The sequence below is a fragment of the Eleutherodactylus coqui genome, chromosome 4 (genome assembly GCF_035609145.1).
Source record: "Eleutherodactylus coqui strain aEleCoq1 chromosome 4, aEleCoq1.hap1, whole genome shotgun sequence".
In the NCBI taxonomy this organism is placed as follows: Eukaryota; Metazoa; Chordata; class Amphibia; order Anura; family Eleutherodactylidae; genus Eleutherodactylus; species Eleutherodactylus coqui.
In genome coordinates, this window is record NC_089840.1 from 210301677 (window position 1) to 210324904 (window position 23228).

Genomic DNA, 23228 nt, shown 5'->3' on the forward strand with positions numbered 1-23228 from the left:
CGCAGTTGGCTGAAGCACAACAGCGCCACTAGACTTAAAGAGGTTGTCCCGCGCCGAAATGGTTTTTTTTTCCCCAACAGCCCCCTCCGTTCGGCGCGAGACAAACCCGATGCACTGGTTAAAAAAAGAACACTGGACAGTGCTTACCTGAATCCCCGCGCTCCGGTGACTTCTTACTTACCTGGTGAAGATGGCCGCCGGGATCTTCTCCCTCGGTGGACCGCAGGGCTTCTGTGTGGTCCATTGCCGATTCGAGCCTCCTGATTGGCTGGAATCGGCACACGTGACGGGGCGGAGCTACACGGAGCCGCTCTCCAGCACGAGCGGCCCCATTCAGAAAAGACCGGACTGCGCAAGCGCGTCTAATCTGGCGATTAGCCGCTGAAAATTAGACGGCACCATGGAGACGAGGACGCCAGCAACGGAACAGGTAAGTGAATAACTTCTGATAACTTCTGTATGGCTCATAATTAATGCACAATGTACATTACATAAGTGCATTAATATGGCCATACAGAAGTGTATAACCCCACTTGCTTTTGCGGGACAACCCCTTTAACATGGGAACTAGCCTGACAGATCACTCCATGTACCAAACTTTATGATTTTACGGCAGTGGTGAGGATGTAACAAATCTAATGACCCCAAAAATCATCCATGAAAGGTCATGAAAAGGAGTCAAAGTGCAGTAAAAGAAAAAGCCTGTAGGCTTTTTTTTTTATATTAGACATCAACAGTATTTGCCATAGATGCTCAATAGGTGAGGTTTTAATTACTGGGACCCACTTAGTGAAGCAGCGTCACCTCCATCCTCTTTCAGCACTGCAGACCAGGGGTGTTGTAGTCACAGTATTTTGCAGCCACATGTTACATGAAAGATCTCCAACCTTCTGTACACATTCAATGCTGAGTGGGTGCCTGGTGCTTCATTAAATTCAAAAATGGAGGAGACACATGGAGAAACAAGAGATCATGATTTTGCACTTTGCTCGTTTGGCAGTGGAACCTCTACAGTTGTGAAATCTGCACCCAAACGGGATCTGCTGCAGATTTTAAACTTTGTATTTTAAGTGTTCACATCCTCAGTATACATGGGCACGCTGCAGGAGATTTTCTGCTCCATGTGTAGATTTTAGAAACCTTTCCACAGCAAGCCACCTGTAGGCTTCCATCACACACTGCTTTAGAAAATGTGAAAGGGCCATTTAGTTTGTTTTTTAACTGGTCTAGTTACACAAGCATGGGTAGCATTTTTTAAATCATACGTGTTTTTCTTGACAGTTTGTCCAGTTTGTACAAAAAAAAAAACACCAGAAAAAAAAAAAGCCAAACTGATAACCAGCTGCAATTGCAAAAAAAAAAGTCACTCAAAACTGCAGCTATTTAATGTTGCCCTATTGACTATCAGACAACATCTGTAAGTGACTGACAATTAAAGCAGCAAAAGTGGGAAGGAAAAACATGGTGTTTACCAAAAGTGCTGTGTAAAACTCCCCATATTATGCCAAGCAGATAGGTGGGGTTTGTATTAGAACAGATCTAAGGTCTGTGCATAAGGTTATACCCCAGGACTCCTATGGGCAGTCACATATAGCTCCTGCCCTACTAGTTGGGGACCAGTGTGTCACATTAAAGTCTATAGTGAAATGAAATATATTGTGATTTAAGACTTTAGAGGATCTTTAATGCGTTTAAGAGCCACCTCTGAAGTGCTGAACAGAGCAGACCCCACATATGAGGGTCCCAGAGAGGGTAGTGCATCAGACTGCAGGTGGTACACCCCCAAATTGAGTAGCATTACAGACTCCAGAACCCAGCATGCCCACCCGGATTACATAATTCCTACTGACATTTGTGAACTTTATTTCAGTTTGTTGATCATAAACAACCAAGTTTTGTATGCAAGTTCAGCACTAAAGCAAATAAAAACAGATAGCAATCAATGTTCCAAGTAAATAAAAGATTGTTTGACTTTAATATACGGCAGACACTGGTAATACAAGTCATCGTCACTCTGGAAGCGTGTAACGCTGAAGCTTGAAGTGCGTGCCACACTCTGGACAGCGGTGTAATCCTCCCTCGTGGATCCAGAACCAATTGGGCTGAGTTTCATCTTCAGTACCTACAGAAAAATGTAAAGGCAGAAGAATTAAACCAAACAAGTGCTGTCAGATTATTCCTTTATATTACATTCTAATATACTAAGGATAGGATTGGCTGAATATTTTATTCTTCACTCCACAATGCATATTCCCATACCAGAGGCTGAAGGAGTCTTCAGAAATGGTAATAAGGTATTGATGAAGGTGTTCAAAGAACTTCTAATCCTATTCATATGGCCAGAGATGACCTCTTACTGTGACAGACATTAGAGTAGTTAACTTGTTGCTTCTGTCCTTTATTCTATTAGGCTCTGTTAATGCCTGTATTATGGTTTCAGGTATTAGTTTTCTTTCGTTCCCATTAAAAGCAGACCTATTGCTGCATGTAGCAGATGCAAACATAGCATTAGAGCATCACTGGTGCTCCGGTTTAAAGGGTCACAATGACAGGTTGCTTACAGACACCACTGGGGAAAATGAAAACAAACTTTGGATCTTACTGCATGAAGATGGATTACAGTGTATTATGGGAACTGTAGAAATCCATGGGCAGTAAGCTCCCCCTAGTGGCAGGTGCAGGATTCCATTTAACCATGGTGCGAAGAAAGCAGGTGATAAAACAGGAAAAAGACAACTCTGCTTTGTTTTTAGTTCCAAATGTCTAGAGACTAGTTTTGTAATCTATAAGCAGAGTTTAAAAATAAAAATAAATTAAAAACCAGACAATTTAGGCCAAATGCACACAGACGGAAATTCAGCCGTGGGATTTCCAACAGGATTTCCGCCCGTGTCCACTACCATAGGATTGCATTAGACAATTCAATCCTATGCAGACAGCCGCGATTTGACGACGTGAAAGCACCCGCAGTAAACAAATCATGGCATGTCCCATTTCCGTGCAAGCCTCACAGAAGCCTGCACAGAAACATCACTGGTGACACACGACTCTACTCTGCGCATGCGCTGGCTGGGCAGCAGCCAGCACAGGGCGAGATGCCGGGAGGAGGCGAGCGCCAGGTCAATGCAGAATTCTCGCAGTGGGATCCATTCTGGCCGTCTACAGGAGGCCTTAGAAGCACCAAATGGTTAGCATTAACTACTTCCCGTCCCATGACGTAAGGGGACGTCATGGGAGCGGGGTACTTCCCACAAAACGACGTACCCTTAAGTCATAGGGATAGTGTGAGATCATAGCAGATCTCACGCTATCCCACAGTGGGAGGTGCCCCCCCCCCCTGCTGTTAACCCCTTTCCTGACGCAATCTAATTAGATCGCAGCAGGAAAATTGTTCAGAGGGAGCGTGCTCCCTGACTCTAGCCAGCTCTCGTGATAACATCGCAAAACCCCGTCTGGTTGCTATGGCAACAGGACGCCAGATACCGTCCTGTATTGCCATAGCCTGTGATCGCTATAGTAAGCATGTCTACAGCCACAGCCATCATTTTCTCTTTGCAATTTATGCTGATCTACAGTTCTTGTGGGAAATCTCTTGGATTGGCATTGAAGCGTCTGCCTGAAAGCCAGAAAATTCTCTTAAATGGGTTGTTCACCTGACTTTCAGTGATGTCAACTGTCACAATGGAGGCTGCAGCACTGGATCCAGGCAACAGAAGGGTAATTACTGATCAGTGTCTTACTACAGTGATTGCTATTGAAAGGATGTTGCCCAGTTATTGGACAAGAATAACCTCTAAGTACTCTGTGGTGGGAGCTCAGGAAAATCCTTGCTGCGTTTGCAATGTCTCCCCACAGGACAAACATTGTTTATTCTAAAGCTTTTCTTCCTCAACCCTTAGGCCCATTCACAGCTGCATTAAGGCTTTCCATCTCAGTTTGGTTTCCAATTTTGTAAATCTAACAAACAGAAAACCTTTCCCGAGTCTCTGGGATGAGGAGTAAGGAGCTTCCACCTGTTGTGCTGCTGCACATTAGCATTATAGGATTGCCTACAAGTTCCCCTTGTGCAGCTTGAGAAAACCACAAACACTTACCTGTGTTGTAGGGTGCATTTCTACCAGATATCAATAATCAACATTTTATACAGTGATGGAGAACATGGCACACAGATAAGTAACCCCAGTATAGTGTTCTGCCATGTTGATGACACTTGACGCAAGTTACATTACACTTTATGAAAAGGAGTAAAGTAAGGAAGACACTTACATAGACAGGCCACAAGTCTGTACGGGGGGACTGAGGGCACAATGTTTGGCTCCTCTTTGGTTCCTGGATACCACTTGGGTGCCAACATGTTAAAAGGGTCCTTAAATGACAGAAAAGATTGAAATTGCAGTCATTGGTATAATATTTGCATATACAGAAGAGTATTAACCTCTTAAAAAAATTTACCACTATTAAAAATATTTTTCTAACAGATTAGCCTGGGATAAAAAGAAGCCAAATTAAGAAAAACATGGAGCACATATCTATCCAGATATCATACATCTATTGATTCTCAGCAGTATCTTAAACATCAGACTCAGTTACATTTTGGTCAGTGTATGAGCCCACTAGCCACATCACAGCAACCTCTTGTAGTGGTTCCTACACTACTGGGTGCAGCACTGTCACCACAATAGCACCCGCAGGAGCAGCAACCTAGTTGCCCAACACCACCACCACCCCACTGACACTGCGCCACAATGACCGCAACCACGCCTCTGGAGCTTACCTGTGCATAAGATCCCAGAAACTAGACAGATCCAGGTAGGAAAATCACCCTTAGGGCTTATTCAGATGAGCGGAAATCTCATGCAGGTTTTGTGCGTTGCAAGAAACGCAAATATGAACTCCATTCCCTTAAATTGACTTAATTGAATGAGCAATCTTCCTCGCTGTGCCACCGCAAGTATGAAAATCGTATTGTGTTCTATCTTTTGGTGTTCCCTGAGAGCGCCTCACCCATTGTTTACAATGGGACTTAAGAGACATCACATGGAGCTCGCATGCCGTATCCAGCTAATTAAAAACACCTGGACCATTTCTGGGAACATATGGACAGGTAAGCTCTAGACACCTGTTCACATGGCTCAGGGCAACATGGCAGCAACGGTTAGTATGGTGTCCATGGGGCAGTGTGATCCACAACTATGGGGGCTAACCCTGGCAGCAGTTGTGTTATTGGGCATTGGGTTACTCCCGCAAGTGCCGTGTTGTGGTGGCAGGGGGCGCCATGCAATGCTGCACCCAGTAGTGTAGGTAACCTCATGTTTATGATGCCGAGACTGTGGAATACGCTCAGCTATGTCATGGGAGGTGGGAGGAGAGTAGAGTTGAGTCTTTATAACAGCTGGTCCTGGCATAAAATAAATAAAATTTACTATAGTTGCAAAACCCCTTTAAGTACATTTATTTTTTAGTTAAATGCTGTAAAAAAGACATTTGTGTGAGAAAAGCCTTAGGCTGGGTTCACACAGGGGGGATTTGCTGCACGGCAAATCCGTCCACGGCCGCTAATCTCGGGATTAGCCAGCCATGTGGACGAGATTTCTCAGAAACCTCGTCCACACGGGACGGCCAATCCGCTGCGGTAAGTCAGGCTGAAATCGCGAATGCGGCCTCAGAAGATGCAGCAGGTCTATTTACCTTTTTTTTTTGGTTTATTTTCGTCGCGGCCGCGCTCTCCTCTATGGGAGCGCCGGCTGCAACGGAAAAGCAATCAGCCGGGCCGCTTCAAAGCGGAGGCGGGAATCGGCACATGTGGTGGGGGCGGAGCTACGCGATGACGCGTACAAGGGGGTGGAGCCAGAACGTCGCTGCTGCCGAACCGAGCCGAAGGGAAAAGACCCATCTGCGCAAGCGCGTCTAATCGGGCGATTGGACGCTGAAGTTAGACGGCACCATGGCGACGGGGACGCTAGCAACGGAGCAGGTAAGTGAATAACTTCTGTATGGCTCATATTTAATGCACAATGTACATTACAAAGTGCATTAATATGGCCATACAGAAGTGCATAACCCCACTTGCTGCCGCGGGACAACCCCTTTAAGGCCCATTTACACTGGGCGATTATCTCTAAAACTTTGCTCATCGGCAATCGTTTTAGCGATAATCGGTGTGTGTAAGTGGGTGCAGGGCATCCGCATTTCGGGCTCTTTTCGCTGATTGTTAAGATGAAGTGAGCTTGATTTTAGCAATCAGTTTTATCAGTTGTTCCCCACCGGGGAGAGCTGATGGCATTGTTTCCCCCTTGGAGAACAATGGATCTGAGCGCAGCTAGTAGCCTCAGGCTATTAGCCCAAGTTCAGTGAAGGCTTCATTAACATACATAATTGGCATTTAAGTAGCTGAGAAGCTACTTGAATACCATTTTAAGCAAAATAATCGCTCAAACTGTCGCTTGAGCGATCTTTGAGCGATTATCTGCTCGTGTAAATGGGCCTTTAGGCTGACAACAGCACGGCACTAACATACCTCTCCCTTCTTTAAAGCATCCAAGATTTTCTTTTCAACACCAGTGGCCTGCTCTTCATTAGTGGGGATACCTAAACAATAAGAAAAACACACAAAATAAGGAGACATTAACTTAAGCGCCTTTTTTTCTAAGTTAAGAAAATAGCTGACCAAGTAGGTATTTGGTATGGGGGGACTTTTACACGGCAGTTAGTGTAACTAGATGAAGTGATTTGCAGGATTATTGTTGTGTAAACTCAGCGATTATCGACGATTGTATCTTTCACAAGGACCTAAAAACCATTGTTTGCACGCTGCAAATCCTTTTGTGTAAACAAGCGTCATAATGATTTGCTTGGCAGAAGTGGTGACTAGAACGATGGAACTACCCAATTATTGTTCAGTGTGCTCGTTCCAGTTTAGCTTTACGTACAAGGACCCTTAGGGCGCGGTCACACGAGCGTAGGCGTATTTACGTTCGCACGTGCGCAGCGTTTAATTGCCGGAAGGACACGGATTACTTACCGGTAGTCCCTTTTCCAGGAGTCATCACGACGGCCCCATTACATATGGAGGTTGCCCTCTGACCCAGGTAGGGACAGGAAGAGTTTAAAAGCACCTCCCTTTCCACCCATGCTTCAGTGACTTATAAATCATTACGGTGGACAATGTTTACTAAACCAAATTTTACCTTTATTCGGTCATATTTACATTTGAAGAACATAAATTATTCTTAAAGGGGAGGGAACTATGGGCCGTCGTGATGACTCCTGGAAAAGGGACTACCGGTAAGTAATCCGTGTCCTTCCAGAGCGTCATCCCGACGGCCCCATTACATATGGAGTATACCAAATTATACGTGGCCCTAGGGTGGGACTACTGCCTGAAGGACTTTACGTCCGTAACTCAGGTCTTTGTCCGACTGGACGTTAACCCTGTAATGTCGGGTAAATGTATGTATACTCGACCAGGTCGCCGCCTTGCAGATCTGCTCGGCAGACGCCTGGCCTTTTTCTGCCCAAGAGGAGGAAAGAGAGCGAGTGGAGTGGGCTCTAATTTTTCCCGGAGGGTCGAGACCCCTGGCTTTATATGCCTCTTGGATGGCGGTCTTGATCCACCTCGCGATGGTGCTCTTAGTTGCCGTCTTTCCTTTTGCCGGCCCCTGAAATTGAATGAAGAGGTTATTATTTTTACGGAAAGAGCGGGTGGCCTCTAGGTACGCTAGAACAGCTCTCCTAACGTCTAGGTTATGAAATTCTCTCTTTCTCGTTACGGGGATTTTGACAGAAGGAGGGCAGAGTGATCGTCTGCTCCCTATGAAATTTTGACACTACCTTCGGAAGGAAGGCTGGGTCTAGTTTGAAGGTAATCCTGTCGTCTTGTATTACCATGTATGGTTCAATACATTGTAATGCTTGCAATTCCCCTATTCTCCGAGCCGATGTTATGGCAACTAAAAGGGTAACTTTTAGTGTGAGCAGCCTCAAGGAGAGTTGTGAGAGGGGTTCGAAGGGGGATTGGCAAAAGCTAGTTAAGACTATATTTAGGTCCCAGGTAGGAAAGGTTTCTCTAACAAAGGGTCGAAGCCGTTCTGCCCCTTTGAGAAACCTACGCACCCAACGGTGTTCTGCCAAGGGAAAATCTAGATAGGACCCTAGTGCTGCTGTATGGACTTTAAGGGTTCTAGGACTAAGGCCTTTTTCTAGGCCTGCCTGCAAAAATTCCAGGATTACGGGAATGTCAATTCCTGGGATTTTCCCTGGCTCTATTTTACAGAACTCTGTGAATTTTTTCCATATCCTATCGTAGATGGCTATCGTGATAGGTTTACGGCTTTTTGTTAGGGTAGTAATTACATTATGGGAGAGTCCCTTCCCACGCAGTATCATGCTTTCAGCATCCATGCTGCTAGCTTCAATTTCTCGACCCCTGGGTATGTTAGTGGGCCCTGGAGGAGAAGATCTTCTACGGCTGGTAGTAGGAATGGACCCTGGATCGCCAAGGCTTTTAGCAGGGGATACCAGGGCCTTTTGTCCCACATAGGGGCAACTAGTATGACTGACGCCCGGCTGGTTTGGATTTTCCTGAGGGTGCGGGGGATCAGTGGGAAGGGAGGAAAGGCGTAGGCTAGGTCCATGTCCCAGCTTTGGGACAGGGCGTCTACCCCGCGTGGATTGTCTCTGGGGTTCAGCGAGTAAAAGTCCTGGCACTTTGAATTTCTCTTCGTGGCGAACAGGTCTATCTGCGGTTCTCCCCACTGGCAGATTAGTTGGTCGAAGACTCGCTGATTCAGTCCCCATTCTCCTGGATGGATGCTCTGTCTGCTCAGGAAGTCGGCAGCGACGTTTGTGGACCCTTTTAAGTGGATCGCTGAGAGGGACAGCACGTTGGATTCCGCCCAGCGGAGTATCTCTGTTGCCAGTCGTTGCAGGTGCGGGTGTCGCGTTCCCCCCTGGTGACGAACAAATGACAGAGCTGTCATATTATCGGTTAGGATTTTGACATGCCTTCCTTTTATAAGGGGTTCTGCCGCCTGAAGGGCTTCCCAGATTGCCCTTAGTTCTCTGAAATTGGATGAGCGTTTAGCTACTTGGGGGTCCCAAATCCCCTGTAGATTTTGGTCGGCTACTTGGGCTCCCCATCCCGTTTTGCTGGCATCTGTTGTGATGGGTACGGTAGATTCTTGTGACCAAGAGGTACCTTTGCTTAGGTTCCTCTGTGAGGTCCACCAGCGTAGGGACTCTTTGACTCGGACGGACAGGCTCACCTTCTTATCCAGGGATGTCTGCCGTTTGTCCCAGTTGGCAAGGATAAATCCTTGTAATTGCCGGGTATGGGCCTGTGCCCATGGGACTATCTGAATGCAAGCCGTCAGGATGCCCAGCACCTTCATTGTTTCTCTAATGGAAACCGCCGTAGCCTGACAGAAGGATTTTACTCTTTGGGTGAGGTCTTCCTTCCTAGATGATGGAAGCCGGGATTCCTGGATGTGGGAGTCTAGTAATACTCCCAGGTACACCTTTTGTGTACCAGGGTTCAAGTCGGACTTCTGCTTGTTCACTATCCACCCTAAACTGTTTAGGGTGGATAAGACCATGGATAGGTCTATACGCATGGTCTTCTCCGTCCTTGACACCAACAAAAAGTCATCCAGATACGGAAATATGCGGATCTGATTCCGCCTGAAGTAGGCTACCATCTCTATAACGATTTTCGTGAATACCCGAGGGGCGGTGGAGATTCCGAATGGAAGGGCCGTGAATTGGTAATGTTGGATCTTGTCTCCCTCCCGCAGAGCAAACCTCAGGTACTTGTGATGGGCTGCCGTTATTGGGACATGGTAATATGCATCTTTAAGATCTATGGTGCACATTACACTATCTCGATCTATTAGTGGGACGATGGATCTTACTGTTTCCATCTTGAATTTTTTGTACGAGATAAATTGATTTAGGGCTTTAAGATTAAATATAGTCCTAATGGAACCATTCGGTTTTTTTATTAGAAATAGGGGGGAATAGAATCCCTCACCCCTTTCGTAATCGGGGACTTGTGTAATGACCCCTAGGTCCTTAAGTTCCTGAACGCCTTTTATGAGGTTCCCTTGTTCCTGTAGGGACCCCGGGGAGGTTATAAGGAATCTCCTAGGGGGTAGCGAGTGGAATTCAATTTGGTACCCTGCTTCGATTATTCGGAGTACCCAGGGGTTAGACGTTACCCCTTGCCACTGGCTTAGATAGCCCGCTAATCTACCCCCTGTTTGTTCAGGGGAGGGTTGGACTTCCTTACCCCGACCTCCCTTGGGGTACGACCATCTTCCAGTCTTCCCTTTCCCTTTAACTTCGGGAGGAGGCTGGCGCATCCTCTTCGGGAAGGATGGTTTCCTGAAAGGTTGTCTGTCAGGCAGGGTTTTACTCTTGTCGCCGACTTTTTCCAGGATTTTGTCCAGGACGGGCCCAAACATATATTCCCCTTGGAAGGGGATGGCGCAGAGCTTATTTTTGGATGTAATGTCTGCGGCCCAAGTCTTCAGCCATAGTGCCCTTCTCGCTGAGTTGCTGAGGACTCCGGTTTTTGCCCCGTATCTTACCGTTTCCGCTGATGCGTCAGCCAGGAAGGCGGTAGCCATTTTTAAGAGGGGGAGACAGCTGGCCAACTCCTCTCTGGGGGCCCGATCCTTTATGGAGGCTTCTAGCCTGTTTAGCCAGAGCGCCATGGATCTAGCCACTGAGGTTGAGGCTATGTTAGCCTCGATGGTGAGGGATGTTGCCTCCCAGGCTTTCTTCATTAATCCGTCGATTTTTTTATCCATCGGATCGGATAGCTGGGAGGTGTCCTCGAAGGGCAAGAGGGTTTTCTTGGCCACTTTTGCGATCTGGATGTCCACCTTGGGGGTTTCCCTGTACAGGCGGACGTCCTCGGTAGCGAATGCGAGCCGGTTTCGGATCTCTTTTGGAACAGTGATCCTTTTTTCCGGTTCCTGCCATTCATCTATGATCACTTGCTGCAGCGTCTGGTTGACTGGGAACATGATCTTTCTTCTAGATCGGAGGCCGCCAAACATCTCATCCTGGATTGTTCTCGGCGGGTTATCTTCCTCAATTTGCATTGTTTCCCTCACCGCCTTGATGAGGTGCGCAATGTCGTTTGATGAGAAGTAATATTTCTTCTCGTCTTCTATGGGAACCGGTGGGTCCTCTAATTCCCCTTCGGATAGGAGCTCCAGCGATTCACCGGAGATCGAACTCGCCGACTCGGTCTGTCTAGGTCTTTTAGGGACCCGTGACGGACCTGGCTGGGCCTGGGGAAGGGACGCCATGGAAGCCTGCAGCTCTTCCCTTATCATGCAGCGGATATCGGATTTGAATGCTGCTTTCTCCTCTGCGAGAATTTTCCCCGTGCATCTGTGAAGGCAGAGCAATTCACTGTTATAGCAGTGCAAGCGTTGGATTCAGGAGCATTACTTGCGGTAATACACTCACTCCTCGCATAGGGGTTTTTTATAGCTCTCCTCGAGCCTTTTGTTGCAGAGGACGCATTTTTTCGATTTTTTCCTCGGGTCCATTTTCTTTGGACCCTCCTTATCCATCTACCCATGAAAGTGGGGGAGAGGGGAGACAAGAAAGGGAACATATATGCATCCGCTGTACAAGTGACCATTTGCGCATGTTTTGGCGTATAGCCTACTTACAGTTGGTAGGGTGTCAATCTCTCCCTCACGTGCTGAGCTGTCGCGGGTAGACATACTCACATACACTTGTCTGGCAGTCAGCAGGAACCTCCATGGAGTTTAGCCTGCTTTTATGGGGAGGATTTTCAAATTTGGCGCCATTTCCGGGTTTTCGCCGGTAGCCACGCCCCCTACGTTGTGCGCGTGACGTCACCACGCCGGATGACGTCACCGCTATGCGCCCGAGGTCCAGGGAGGCCGCCGCTGCCGTTCCCCTGCCAGGAGGAACTATCCCATCACAGCAGCGGCGGCCCGAACATGCGATCCGCGCGAGGGAGACCAGCGCTACTGGGCGACTGACGGCTCCGTCGGCAGCGCAGGTCGGGGATGCAGGGACTCTTGAGTGTGCGGCCCCGACCTCTACCCCTCCAGGGGGGCCGCACAGCGTGCGGTAAGTGTTTCTTTGCGGTAAGTCTTCTTGCCTCCGCAGCTTCCTATCTCCTGCAGCTCTGGAGCTGCTCCTCTGTCCCACCGTAGGGACAGGAAGACACTGAAGCATGGGTGGAAAGGGAGGTGCTTTTAAACTCTTCCTGTCCCTACCTGGGTCAGAGGGCAACCTCCATATGTAATGGGGCCGTCGGGATGACGCTCTGGAAAGAACGTTTTTCGGAGATCATGACCAGAGCTAGAAAGCGCATTATCGTTTGTTCCTACTTTGCAAACTATCTTTTCGGCCATCGAATATGCGTTGGCGCGTATTTCGGTCGCATATGTTCTGTTTTTTTTCGAGTTGTCGTTTTTACGCGCCGTAAAATCGCCCGTGCGAACGAATACATTGGAAACCAATGCCTCAGATGGTCACGTTTATACGATTGGGCGCAAAAACGCGCCGTTTATGCGCTCGTGTGAACGCACCCTTAGGGTGCATTTACACAGGCCAACTGTTGGCTGAAGGAGAAAAAATAAAGTCGCTCAATCTAGTAATCCAAAGGCTGATCCCTCCTCTGCATACTGCAATGACAATATTTACCGAGTCCCCCCCCCCCCCCCTCCCAAAAAAAAGACCCTGTCTAACATTAATTTTTGCCCCAAAAGAGGCACTGGGTCTTCTACTCACCTAGCAGGCTCAGTCCACAGCTCCGACAGACTACCCGCAGCCCACGGCCGCTCATACATCACTTCCTGGTTACGTGATTCATAGATCTCGACTCCAGGAAGCAATGGCTGTGATTGGTTCTTCGACCACTGCTCAGCCAATCAAAACATCGCTGGATGAACCAATGCGATGGCTGTGCTTGGTTCATCCAGCGCTGCATTGATTGGTTCTTTGACCGCTGCTTAGTCAGCCACAGCTTCCTGGAGGTGGGATTCATAAATCCAATAACTAGGAAGTGATCTACGAGCGGCTGAGGACTGCGGGAAACGCGCCGAACCTAGGGCTTCTCTTCAGGGAACCAGGGTAGTAAGTCATGATTAATTTTCAAAAACTTGCTAATAAAATCATGACAGGTCATTTCAGTGTTTGTTGACCGATTCCGAGGTATCCACAACATTCATTCTGACCCTAAATAAATTAGAGCTGGCGAGTGTGCGGGCGGCAGGAAAACTGGATTGGAAAGGGTTAAACTGCAATGACCTTTGGATCCATGCTAAAGACCCCTTCACAGTTAGGCCTCCTTCCCACGAGCGTGACGGGCTCCGCCGCGTAATATTACGCAGTGAAGCCCGTCACGGCGCCCCCCAGAGCCCCTATACTTACCTGCGGGAGATAGCGTGAAAACGCTTCCCCGCCCACCGCCGTCGCATGACACGCCGGCCGCGTCAAATGACGCTGCGGCGGTAGGCGGGGAAGCGTTTTTTCACGCCATCTCCCGCTGGTTACAGCGGGAGATAGCGTGAACGGACGGCTTCCATTGACTGCAATGGAAGCCGTCAGCGCGTACACCCGCGGCAAATAGAGCATGCTGCGGGTGAGGACGGGAGAAATCGCGGTGCGTAATTCCGTGGTGGAATTACGCATCGTGAGCATTGTGCTATTAGGTTCAATAGAACCTAATAGCAGGGGGCCACGCAGCGGATTTTTGCCGCGAATTTACGCGGCGTAAATCCGTTCGTGGGAAGGAGGCCTAAGGCCTCATGTCCACGGGGAAAATCAGATCCGCTGCAGATTCTACATGTAGAATCTGCAGCGGGTCCCTCCTGCCCCGCGGACATGAGGGCTGAAAATGCAAATAAATGAGAATAAACTTACCTCCGATCCGCTCCGTTTCTTCTCTTCGCGGCGGCGTCATCTTCTCTCGTCGCGGCCGGATCTTCATTCTTCGGCTCGGCGGATGTGCACGATGACGTCGGTGACGTGCCCCGCGCATGCGCCGGGCCGAAGCAAAATGATCCGGCCGCGGCTGAGAGAAGATGGCGCCGCGGAGAAGAGAAGAACCGGAGCGGGTGAGTAAAATATGATTTTTGTGTCCAGCGGATCCGGACGGCTTCCATAGGCTTCAATAGAAGCCCGCGGGAGCCGTCCCCGCGGGAGACCCGCATGAAAATGGAGCATGGTCCAGATTTTTTCATGCTCCATTTTTTTTTAAATCACTTTTATTGACGATCCGCGGGTATTTTTCTACCCGCGGGTGGTCAATGCATCCCTATGGGGTGCGGATCCGCGTGCGGGAGAAGAGTTAAAATCCGCTGCGGATTTTAATTCTTCTTTTTCCCGTGGACATGAGCCCTTATTGTGTGAATCCTCATCAGATCGAGTAGGTTGCAGGATGATTGTTAGGTGTAAACATGTGCATTGAATGACCGACCAGCAATAACTCGTTAGATCATTAGCACTGATTGCATCTTTCATGTGGACCTCAAATCATTCATCTGCCGCTGCACCGTGCCGTATAAAAAGGCGCTGTGCAATTCGCCAAACAGAAAATAGTGACAGAAGGGGTGACTAGAGGTGTGGTTATGAATGAATGATCGAAACTACCAGTGTAAACGCCTGACGAGTGAGCGGTGTGCGACTCTTAGGCCCGTGCTGGTTGCAAGATTGTTGCAGGTTATCTTGCTGTGTAAATGGACCCTTCGGGACGACTGTCAGCGCCGTCATCCCAGCGATCACTTAGTGAATGGAGGCGGAACAGGCCAGATATCACACTGAATGAAGGCAGGCGACTGGAAGCAGTCAGAAGAACGTTGCTTTCCACCGGCCAATGGCGTTTGAATGATACGTATAAACACTCACCACTTAACGCAGAAGGCAAAGCGCTAAGCGAGAAGCCCGCAATCCTGCGAGAAGTCTTCCAGTCTAAACAGTTTGCACAAGTGCTAATGACCTTGGCGGTGACATCAGCGCTCGTGCAGTCCTTTAATCGACTGTCATCCCACATAAAAGGGCTATAAGGCTGCTTTCACACTTGCAATAAAACTGCGCAATGTGTGAATGAGTGAAAGGGCAGAATTATGAGACCAATGATTTTTAACGGCTTCATTCCCATTTACGATGTTTTCACTCATGCGATGCAGCGTGCAAAAAAAAAAAAATCACGGCATGTCCCATCTTCCTGCATTTTGCGATTTTTTTTATCTCCCATGTTTCCCTCCTTTTCAGCGAACGGCACAAACTTTCACGCGACAAACTTGGGCTATTTTATCACGCGCAATAATGCGATGCACGATTTTTCACAAGAAAAGCATTGGTGAGGCTCAAAAAAAAAAAAGCCTGCACAGAGCTGCGATTTTCCCGCAATCTTCTGGCAGCGATCACTAGTGCGTAGGGACCCTAAGGGCTCATGTCCACGGGGAAAATAAGAATTAAAATCCGCAGCGGATTTTAACTCTTCTCCTGCCCGCGGATCCGCACCCCATAGGGATGCATTGACCACCCGCGGGGTAGATAAATACCCGCGGATGGTCAATAAAAGTGATTTAAAAAAAAATGGAGCATGAAAAAATCTGGACCATGCTCCATTTTCATGCGGGTCTCCCGCGGGGACGGCTCCCGCGGGCTTCTAATGAAGCCTATGGAAGCCGTCCGGATCCGCGGGAGACCTAAAATAGGAATTTAAAAGCATTTCCTCACCCGCAGCGGGCCGGGAAGGTCTTCTCTTCCTCACGGCCGCATCTCCCTTGCTTCGGCTTGGCGGATGTGCCCGGCGCATGCGCGCGGCACGTCGACGACGTGCCGCCGGCGTGACGAATTCATCCGCCGGCCGAAGAAACAAGATCCGGCCGCGACGCAGAGAAGAAACGGAGCGGATGGGAGGTGAGTTTATTCTCATTTATTCTTATTTTCAGCGCTCATGTCCGCGGGGCAGGAGGGACCCGCTGCAGATTCTACATGGAGAATCCGTAGCGGGCCCGATTTTCCCCGTGGACATGAGGCCTAAGAATCCTTCCAAACGAGCCAGCTGTCATTTGAACCAGACTGTGCCATCAGCGCTGACTTGTCCGCTATCGCGCAGCCCGTTAATACTGGCGCATACATCGTTGGTCGGCTCAAGAGAGAGTTCCATTTTTATCATTCACCATATAAGTGAGAGAACAACCACTGCTTAAAGGGGTTGTCCCGCGCCGAAACGGGTTTTTTTTTTTTTTCAACCCCCCCCCCCCCGTTCGGCACGAGACAACCCCGATGCAGGGACCTAAAGAAAGCTTACCGGAGCGCTTACCTGAATCCCTGCGCTCCGGTGACTTCTATACTTACCGGTGAAGATGGCCGCCGGGATCCTCTTCCTCCGTGGACCGCAGCTCTTCTGTGCGGTCCATTGCCGATTCCAGCCTCCTGATTGGCTGGAATCGGCACGTGACGGGGCGGAGCTACACGGAGCCCCATTGAGAAGATAAGACCCGGACTGCGCAAGCGCGGCTAATTTGGCCATCGGAGGGCGAAAATTAGTCGGCTCCATGGGAACGAGGACGCTAGCAACGGAGCAGGTAAGTAAAAAACTTTTTATAACTTCTGTATGGCTCATAATTAATGCACAATGTACATTACAAAGTGCATTAATATGGCCATACAGAAGTGTATAACCCCACTTGCTGCCACGGGACAACCCCTTTAAACAGAATGAGACGATTAGTTTAAAAAAAAAAAAAAAGCAAAATGCAAACGATTATTCGCTTTTGCGTAGGCTGCGATCATGGAGACAGGCACTGCCTCAGTCGCAAGGGATGACGCCTATAAATAGCTTCACCATGGGCTGATAACACCAAACAATAGATTGCATTAAACTACAGTGAACCATGGATCCATGCTTGGAAATACAACAATGTGATGGACTGCAGTCTATGCGGTACACTCCATGACAGCGGCTTACAGGGCACCGCCTGACACTGTTCACAAGGTCACCGGGCCTACCAGGAAGGAGCCTGCAGTCCCCTGCTCGGTCTTCCCGGGACTGGCACCTCCCAGCAGCACGTCCGCTGCCATGCCCGGTGCCCTGCACATTGCAGCACTGCTGCAGAGCCCCCTCCCCCGGCCTGGCTGATGCCCTTCACAACTCCTAGAGCACCGCTGCAATGATACATTGTAGCAGCAGGCGGCCGCCATGAAGGTCATACCCACCCCCGCCGCTCATGGCTCTGACGCATGGCCGGAGGTACACGGTCTGTTGATAAGCTGCGGCCCGGGAGACAGCGCGGCCGAGAAGCTGGAGGTACCGCCAGGACGCCATGACTGCTGCACAAGCCGACAACCACCTCTACTACGTCCGGAGGGTTGGGCCTGTGTACGTCACTGCGCATTTATAGTCTGGGATCATACCAAGAGCATTGCGGAGGGGAGGACCGTGACGATTAGCGTGTAAAAGCCATATTACTCAATCGTGTACTGTAATCATTGGTTTTATGCTTATGATTAGTTATGGCCTCCAAAGTGAACGGATAGACAGGTGGAAAGGCGGTTTGTGTTCTAATAGTAGTAGCTCAATGAAAGTGGATCAGACCATCTAAAACCCGGTTTTCGTTGGCCAATCACAGCGCAGCTTTCATTTTGTTTTCTGCACCTGAGAAATGAAAGGTGCGCTTTGATTGGTTGTTATGGGTGATGAAGAGCATTTTGTGGCCCAGTGTATTTTAGGCGCTGTTTGCATTTACGTCACAGCTGCGTATCTCCAACGGACAGAACGCGCATGAGTGTTATACAGCATTAGGGCTCTTTCACACGAGCGTAAATATGCAGAGTATTACGGCCCATTGATAAAAATGTGGTTGCGTAAAAAACAAAAACAACGTAGTATGTGCTATCTTTGTGCGTATTCTGCACGGAAATAGCCCATTGAAATTAATGAGGGGGGGGGGGGGGGTGTAAATGCGCAGGAAATCACGGCTGTGTAACGGGACTAAACGTAACCGCTGAGTGCAATGGTTTTGTTTTTCCTATTGGCATTCTCGCCTGTTATTTGTATGGCCAAGAAAAGATGGGGCCTGCCCTGTAGGGAAAACGACGTGCCGGAGAGATCAGGCGGCACCTGTCTTGTTGCGGCTTTTTTCAAACTTGCGTTCTGGTGCGGAGGGAAATAAATCCCCTTCGTTCAGTCGTAACTAAGCTTTGTGGCGGCGAGCATAGGTGCGCCTACGCCCATCTGAAACCGCCCTCAGGCACAAAATCAATGCGGTTTTGTGTGTTTTTTTTACATGCGCATTTATGGGCAAAGAAAATCTGCTGATAGGCCGGAGCATACGGAACATCAGTGTATTGGTCTTGTGAAAGAGCCCTTACGGTATGGTCACATGGCAGATTTCGCAGCGGAATTTGCCTGTAGAACCGCTGCAATAATCCACGGCTGCAGGTTTTTCCTGCGGATTCGCAAGTGGATTTTAGCCCTGTCAACAGAGAAAGTCTCCATGAGAAATTTGCGACATGTTTCTGCATGATGTCACTTCCTGACACGGATCAGCAAGGAAACGTGTTGGGAATTCCGTACACAGATTTTGCCTATCGACAGGGCTAAATCCGCATGCGGATCCGCAGCAAAACATGCAGGGGGAAAGATTTCTTACAGGCAGATTCTGCAAGGAAAATTCTGCAGCGCATTCCGCCATGTGCATATATCCTAAGGCCTCATGTCCACTGGACAATTAGAATTACAAAATACCTGCAGATGTGATTTTTCCCTGCCACGCAGATCGCACGTGCGGGAAATCACCCGCAGCATGCTCCATTTTCTGCAGGTCTCCCGCAGGCTTCCATTGAAGCCTGTGGAAGCTGTCCAGATCCGCGGTACACCCGCAGCTGAATTTCTGCTCTGCCGTGGGAGCACGGGAGAGCAGGAGTTCAAAAAAAAGAAAGAAAAGAGTGCACAGCGCATGCTGCTGGCATGCCGAGCACATTCGCCGGGCAGAAGGAAAAAAGATCCGCCCGTGACGGACGGGAAACCGCAGCGTCCGGACAGGTAAGTAAAATCAATATTTAGGCCTCATGTCTGCGGGAAAGGAGGGACACGCTGTGGGATTCTGCATGGAGAGGCCTAATGGTCTCCGTTTATGTATGTTCACACAAGGCAGATTTGCTGTGGATTTTCCATAGAGGAAAAAAAATCTGCACCAAAATCCATGTCAAAATTTGCGCCATTTGGTGCGGATCCACAGAAGATTTCACATTTTAACTAAAGTGAAGAAATTTGCTTTGGATCAGCACATAATCCACACGAAATGGTCTGAATTTTGCTGTGGACTTTTTTTTAGCTGTGGAAAATCAGCAAATCAGGTACTTGTGAACGCAGCGTTAGGCGAGTTTCACATGTGCAATTGCGATTTTGCTGCGAGAAAATCACGCTAAAATCGCATCTTTGTTCACCCGATTTTTGTGCGTCAGCGATGCTCTTTTTTTTAGAATAATCGCACATCGCAACACTGCCGCCCGCTATACAATCATTCGTTTTTTTTAGAGCGAAAGTGAATAGGACTTTCTAATGTTAAAAACGCATCGCATCGTACGAAAATCGCAAGTTCGTGCTTTGTGATGTGATAAAAAGCAGGCTCCATAGAGAAACATGGGAGCTAAAAAAAAAAATCGCACATCACATAAAGAGGAACATGCCGTGATTTTCTTTCTCTCAACATCGCATCAGTGAAAACATTGCTAATGGGAAGGAAACTATTGAAAAACATTGGTTTCATAAATCTGCATTCTTACTGACTCTCGCATCACAGGCTAAAATTGCGCGATTTTCTTGCCCGTGTGCCCATTCAATGGCTGTAATGGCTTTATCAAGCGCTGGCTCTGATTGGCTGAGCCGCGGCTCGAGAACCAATCAGAAGCAGCGCTTCCTGGAGGCGGTTTTTTAAAACTCCTGTCCAGGAAGCTCTTCAAACAAGTGCCGAAAATGCAGAGGAGACGGACAGTGCCTCTTAGGTAATGTATTGTTTTGGGTTTTCTTTCATGCAGCTGGGGCTTATTTTCAAAGTATGGTTTATATTTCAAGCCTCCCGAAAATCCCGGAAAAAAAGCGCTACAAAGGCTCGCAACTTTGTAGCGACACAAAATCGCAATATCGCCGCCCGAAAATGCCGCAATATCGCTGCAATTTATTAGCAACACGGAAGAAGATGCGTGAAACACTCCGTAATTCTGCTGGAAGAACAACACATCTAGAACTAATTAGCCATTTGAATTGGTGCGTCTTTGTTTGACGCGTGCAAATAAACATGCCCTGTGGGCACAAAAAGTACAGTAAAATATGCCAATGCATGCGCAAAAAAAAGCATAGTTCATTCTGCAAAAACACAGGGCTCAGGCGCGCACCAATACGCTTCCACTTGTGTGTAGCCGACCTGAGGATAAATACGTGACTTGTATTGGGTAATCTGTAATCATTTTGTAGAGGATTTCACTGCTTCAGGACTCTGCTTTCTTTAACAAAGCAAATGGGCACAGGTGCCAGTCATATACGCCCCCCGCCTAATTCTAGAAGGGCTCATACACACAACAGTATAATGGTTCTGTATGGTACTGTGTTGGAACAGAAAACCCACAGAGGTGTATAAGGCCTCTACTGTACCTCCATTAGTCTCCAATGTCATATGGAGGTAGACAAGGCGTTAGTGCTCTCCCCTTTAAAAGATGGGCAGCCCCTTATTCAGGTTAGAGATCCCGCTCTAGTCTTTGGAAGGAACCTGTTCCGCAGTCAGGGCTCTCTTCAGATCCTTCCCCTTCGGTGGTTCATCTGTACAGTCCCTGACTGGCTGCCCTACTGCACCATACACTTGTTGAGAGCTGCCTCTGCTTGCACCAGTCCCAGCAACTTGTCCACTGGCCTACAGGCACATCCGCCTGCCCTGGGACCCCACTCCCATCCTCTTCCTTCATGAAATCAGTGTTGACCCGAGCCATGAGCATGGACGCACTGAGTAGTTCCAGTATGTCGGCTATCCCATGATGACAGCTCAAGGCATGCGTAGTAAGCCTCAGGATGCCTTCCCACTGGCATTAAAATATCGTGATTTTTGTGCAATGCGAGACTGAAAACACATAATTATGAAACCAATGATTTTCAATGGTTTCATTCCCATTTTGCGATGTTTTCACTCATGCGATGTTGCATGGAACAAAAATAAAAATAAATCAATCGCAGCATATTTTAGCGATATCGCCCAATGTCTTCCATGGGGCCGGCGGCAGCTGCACCAGCCCTACGGAAAGTAATGGGTGAACTCTGCGATGCTCTGCCGCAGTGATGAAGGGAATCCCCGCAGTGATGCGAGGCTGTTTCCATATGAAACCGCCTCTCATCCACACATTTCAATTGCTAGGGAGCGCAATAGCAGGCCATGATTCACGGCCTGATATCGCCCTCGCCAGCATAAAGGAGCCCATAGGCAAGGTGCACACTTGCTTAACAAAAAACAAAACATGTCTTTTCATACATGTGCAGCTTCTTAGGACCTGCATATTTGTTCCTTGTTAGTTTTTTTTATTCTTTGTAAGGCTAACTTCACACGGGCGAGCGTGATATCAGGCCGAGAAACTTATTTTTTGGTTTTTTTTGTCAAAAATGCTTCGCATCACTTCAGGGAGTAGCGCTGGAGGATCAGGAAGTGTTTCTCATTGTTTAAAATGGAAACATTGCATCACACGCAAGCTTTGGGAATGGCTTGTCTCACGGTACAGAATCCTATTGTTCCTTCCTAACAAGGAATCTCCTGCAAGTATCCTTACCTGCAAGTCACTGCTGCCAAACTAGAGTCAGAGGAGCTCCTGAAAAGTGTGCTAAAAGGTCCATAAGTAGAGATGAGCGAGTATACTCGCTAAAGGCACATTACTTGAGCGAGTAGTGCCTTAGCCGAGTATCTCCCCGCTTGTCTCTAAAGATTCGGGTGGCCGCGGGAAGGAACGCAACTCACCTGTCACTGAATCTTTAGGGACAAGCGGGGAGATACTCGGCTAAGGCACTACTCGCTCGAGTAATGTGCCTTAGCGAGTATACTCGCTCATCTCTAGCCATAAGTTCAACATAAATTTTTTAGTAAATACGAGGTGTATGTGGTGGGGGTGTAGGCAGGCCCAGGTCGGGGCATTTGAAATTTGTTACTCAGACAATTTCTTAATAGATATCCTAATTTACTGATTAGGCCAAACTAATAAAAATATGGTGTTCACATCACACATTTTGCACAAGTGTCAAAACAGGCACATGACTACATCCTAATGATAGCAACACTAATTTATTGTAACAATAACGCCTCATACAGACATGCAAACCACATCCACGATTAACTGTCCGGATTCGGAATGTAACAAATTTCCCCTTATGGGACACCGCTAATAAGTAATATACAATCTGCATCTGGTAGTGCAGCGCCGCCCCACAGAAAAGCATGGCATTGAGCCGAGCTGTGACACCAGATACAGGGCATGGACAAGAACGCACCGTTTCTGGGAAAAAAAAAAAAAAAAAAGGTTTCTAATATACAACCCCAGTATAAAGCTATTCATTTTTAACATCAGATCCCGCCTAGTTTGAAAGATTGCCAAAGTTCTATACTGGAATTTGGTTCGCCACAGAAAGCCTGTTCTTGTGGCAGTGCTGCAGAAGTCACCCATAACTCCTGGCATTTATGAAACTTCAACATTTTCTATATCTCCGCAGTGCTGGACTTTGCATTTACCGGAGTTTTATTTCTGGAATGTGTTGCCCGACACATGGCCGTGCCCCCTCCATCATACCAAGGAGTTCCAATTCTTTCTATATTGTATTGTGCAACCACAGAAGAATCACACCTCAGTGGTCCTATAATCACACTTTCTCCTGGTAGGAAGCTACAACCAGAAATGGTCACTTCCTGTTCAACTTAGGCTGCATGTCTACACACAACGAAAACTGCTTGCGGCCACACGATTTTGCGGGGATTAAGTGGCAAGACCACGCAGCCACCGCTGAGGGTAGTCAGGGTGGCAGCCCACGTTTTGCTGTGTGGAAAGGCAGTTTTAAAGCAATTTAACACCAGCATTCAGGTTTTCCCATCTCTGTTCCATTTTAGGAGCAGAAAGATAATTAAAAATGGAATGGTTCTCTTCTTTTCCCTATTAAAGTTACATAAAAAAAAACCCCTACAACATTGAAGTTAATG

General features: G+C 48.0%; 2 protein-coding genes across 2 annotated transcripts; both read right to left on the reverse strand.

Annotated features, from left to right (window-relative positions):
- Positions 1 to 1945: 1945 nt before the first annotated feature.
- Positions 1946 to 17390, reverse strand: COX5B (cytochrome c oxidase subunit 5B). The gene is made up of 4 exons (XM_066600688.1): positions 17224 to 17390; positions 6518 to 6588; positions 4267 to 4366; positions 1946 to 2122 (listed from the first exon to the last, which is right to left on the reverse strand). The coding sequence occupies exons 1-4, from the start codon at positions 17330 to 17332 to the stop codon at positions 2010 to 2012; spliced, it is 393 nt and encodes a 130-aa protein (XP_066456785.1). The 5' UTR covers positions 17333 to 17390; the 3' UTR covers positions 1946 to 2009.
- Positions 7168 to 12682, reverse strand: LOC136626003 (uncharacterized). The gene is made up of 2 exons (XM_066600687.1): positions 10286 to 12682; positions 7168 to 8948 (listed from the first exon to the last, which is right to left on the reverse strand). Exons 1-2 carry the CDS (start codon positions 11340 to 11342, stop codon positions 7744 to 7746), a joined length of 2262 nt encoding a protein of 753 aa, XP_066456784.1. The 5' UTR covers positions 11343 to 12682; the 3' UTR covers positions 7168 to 7743.
- Positions 17391 to 23228: the final 5838 nt, after the last annotated feature.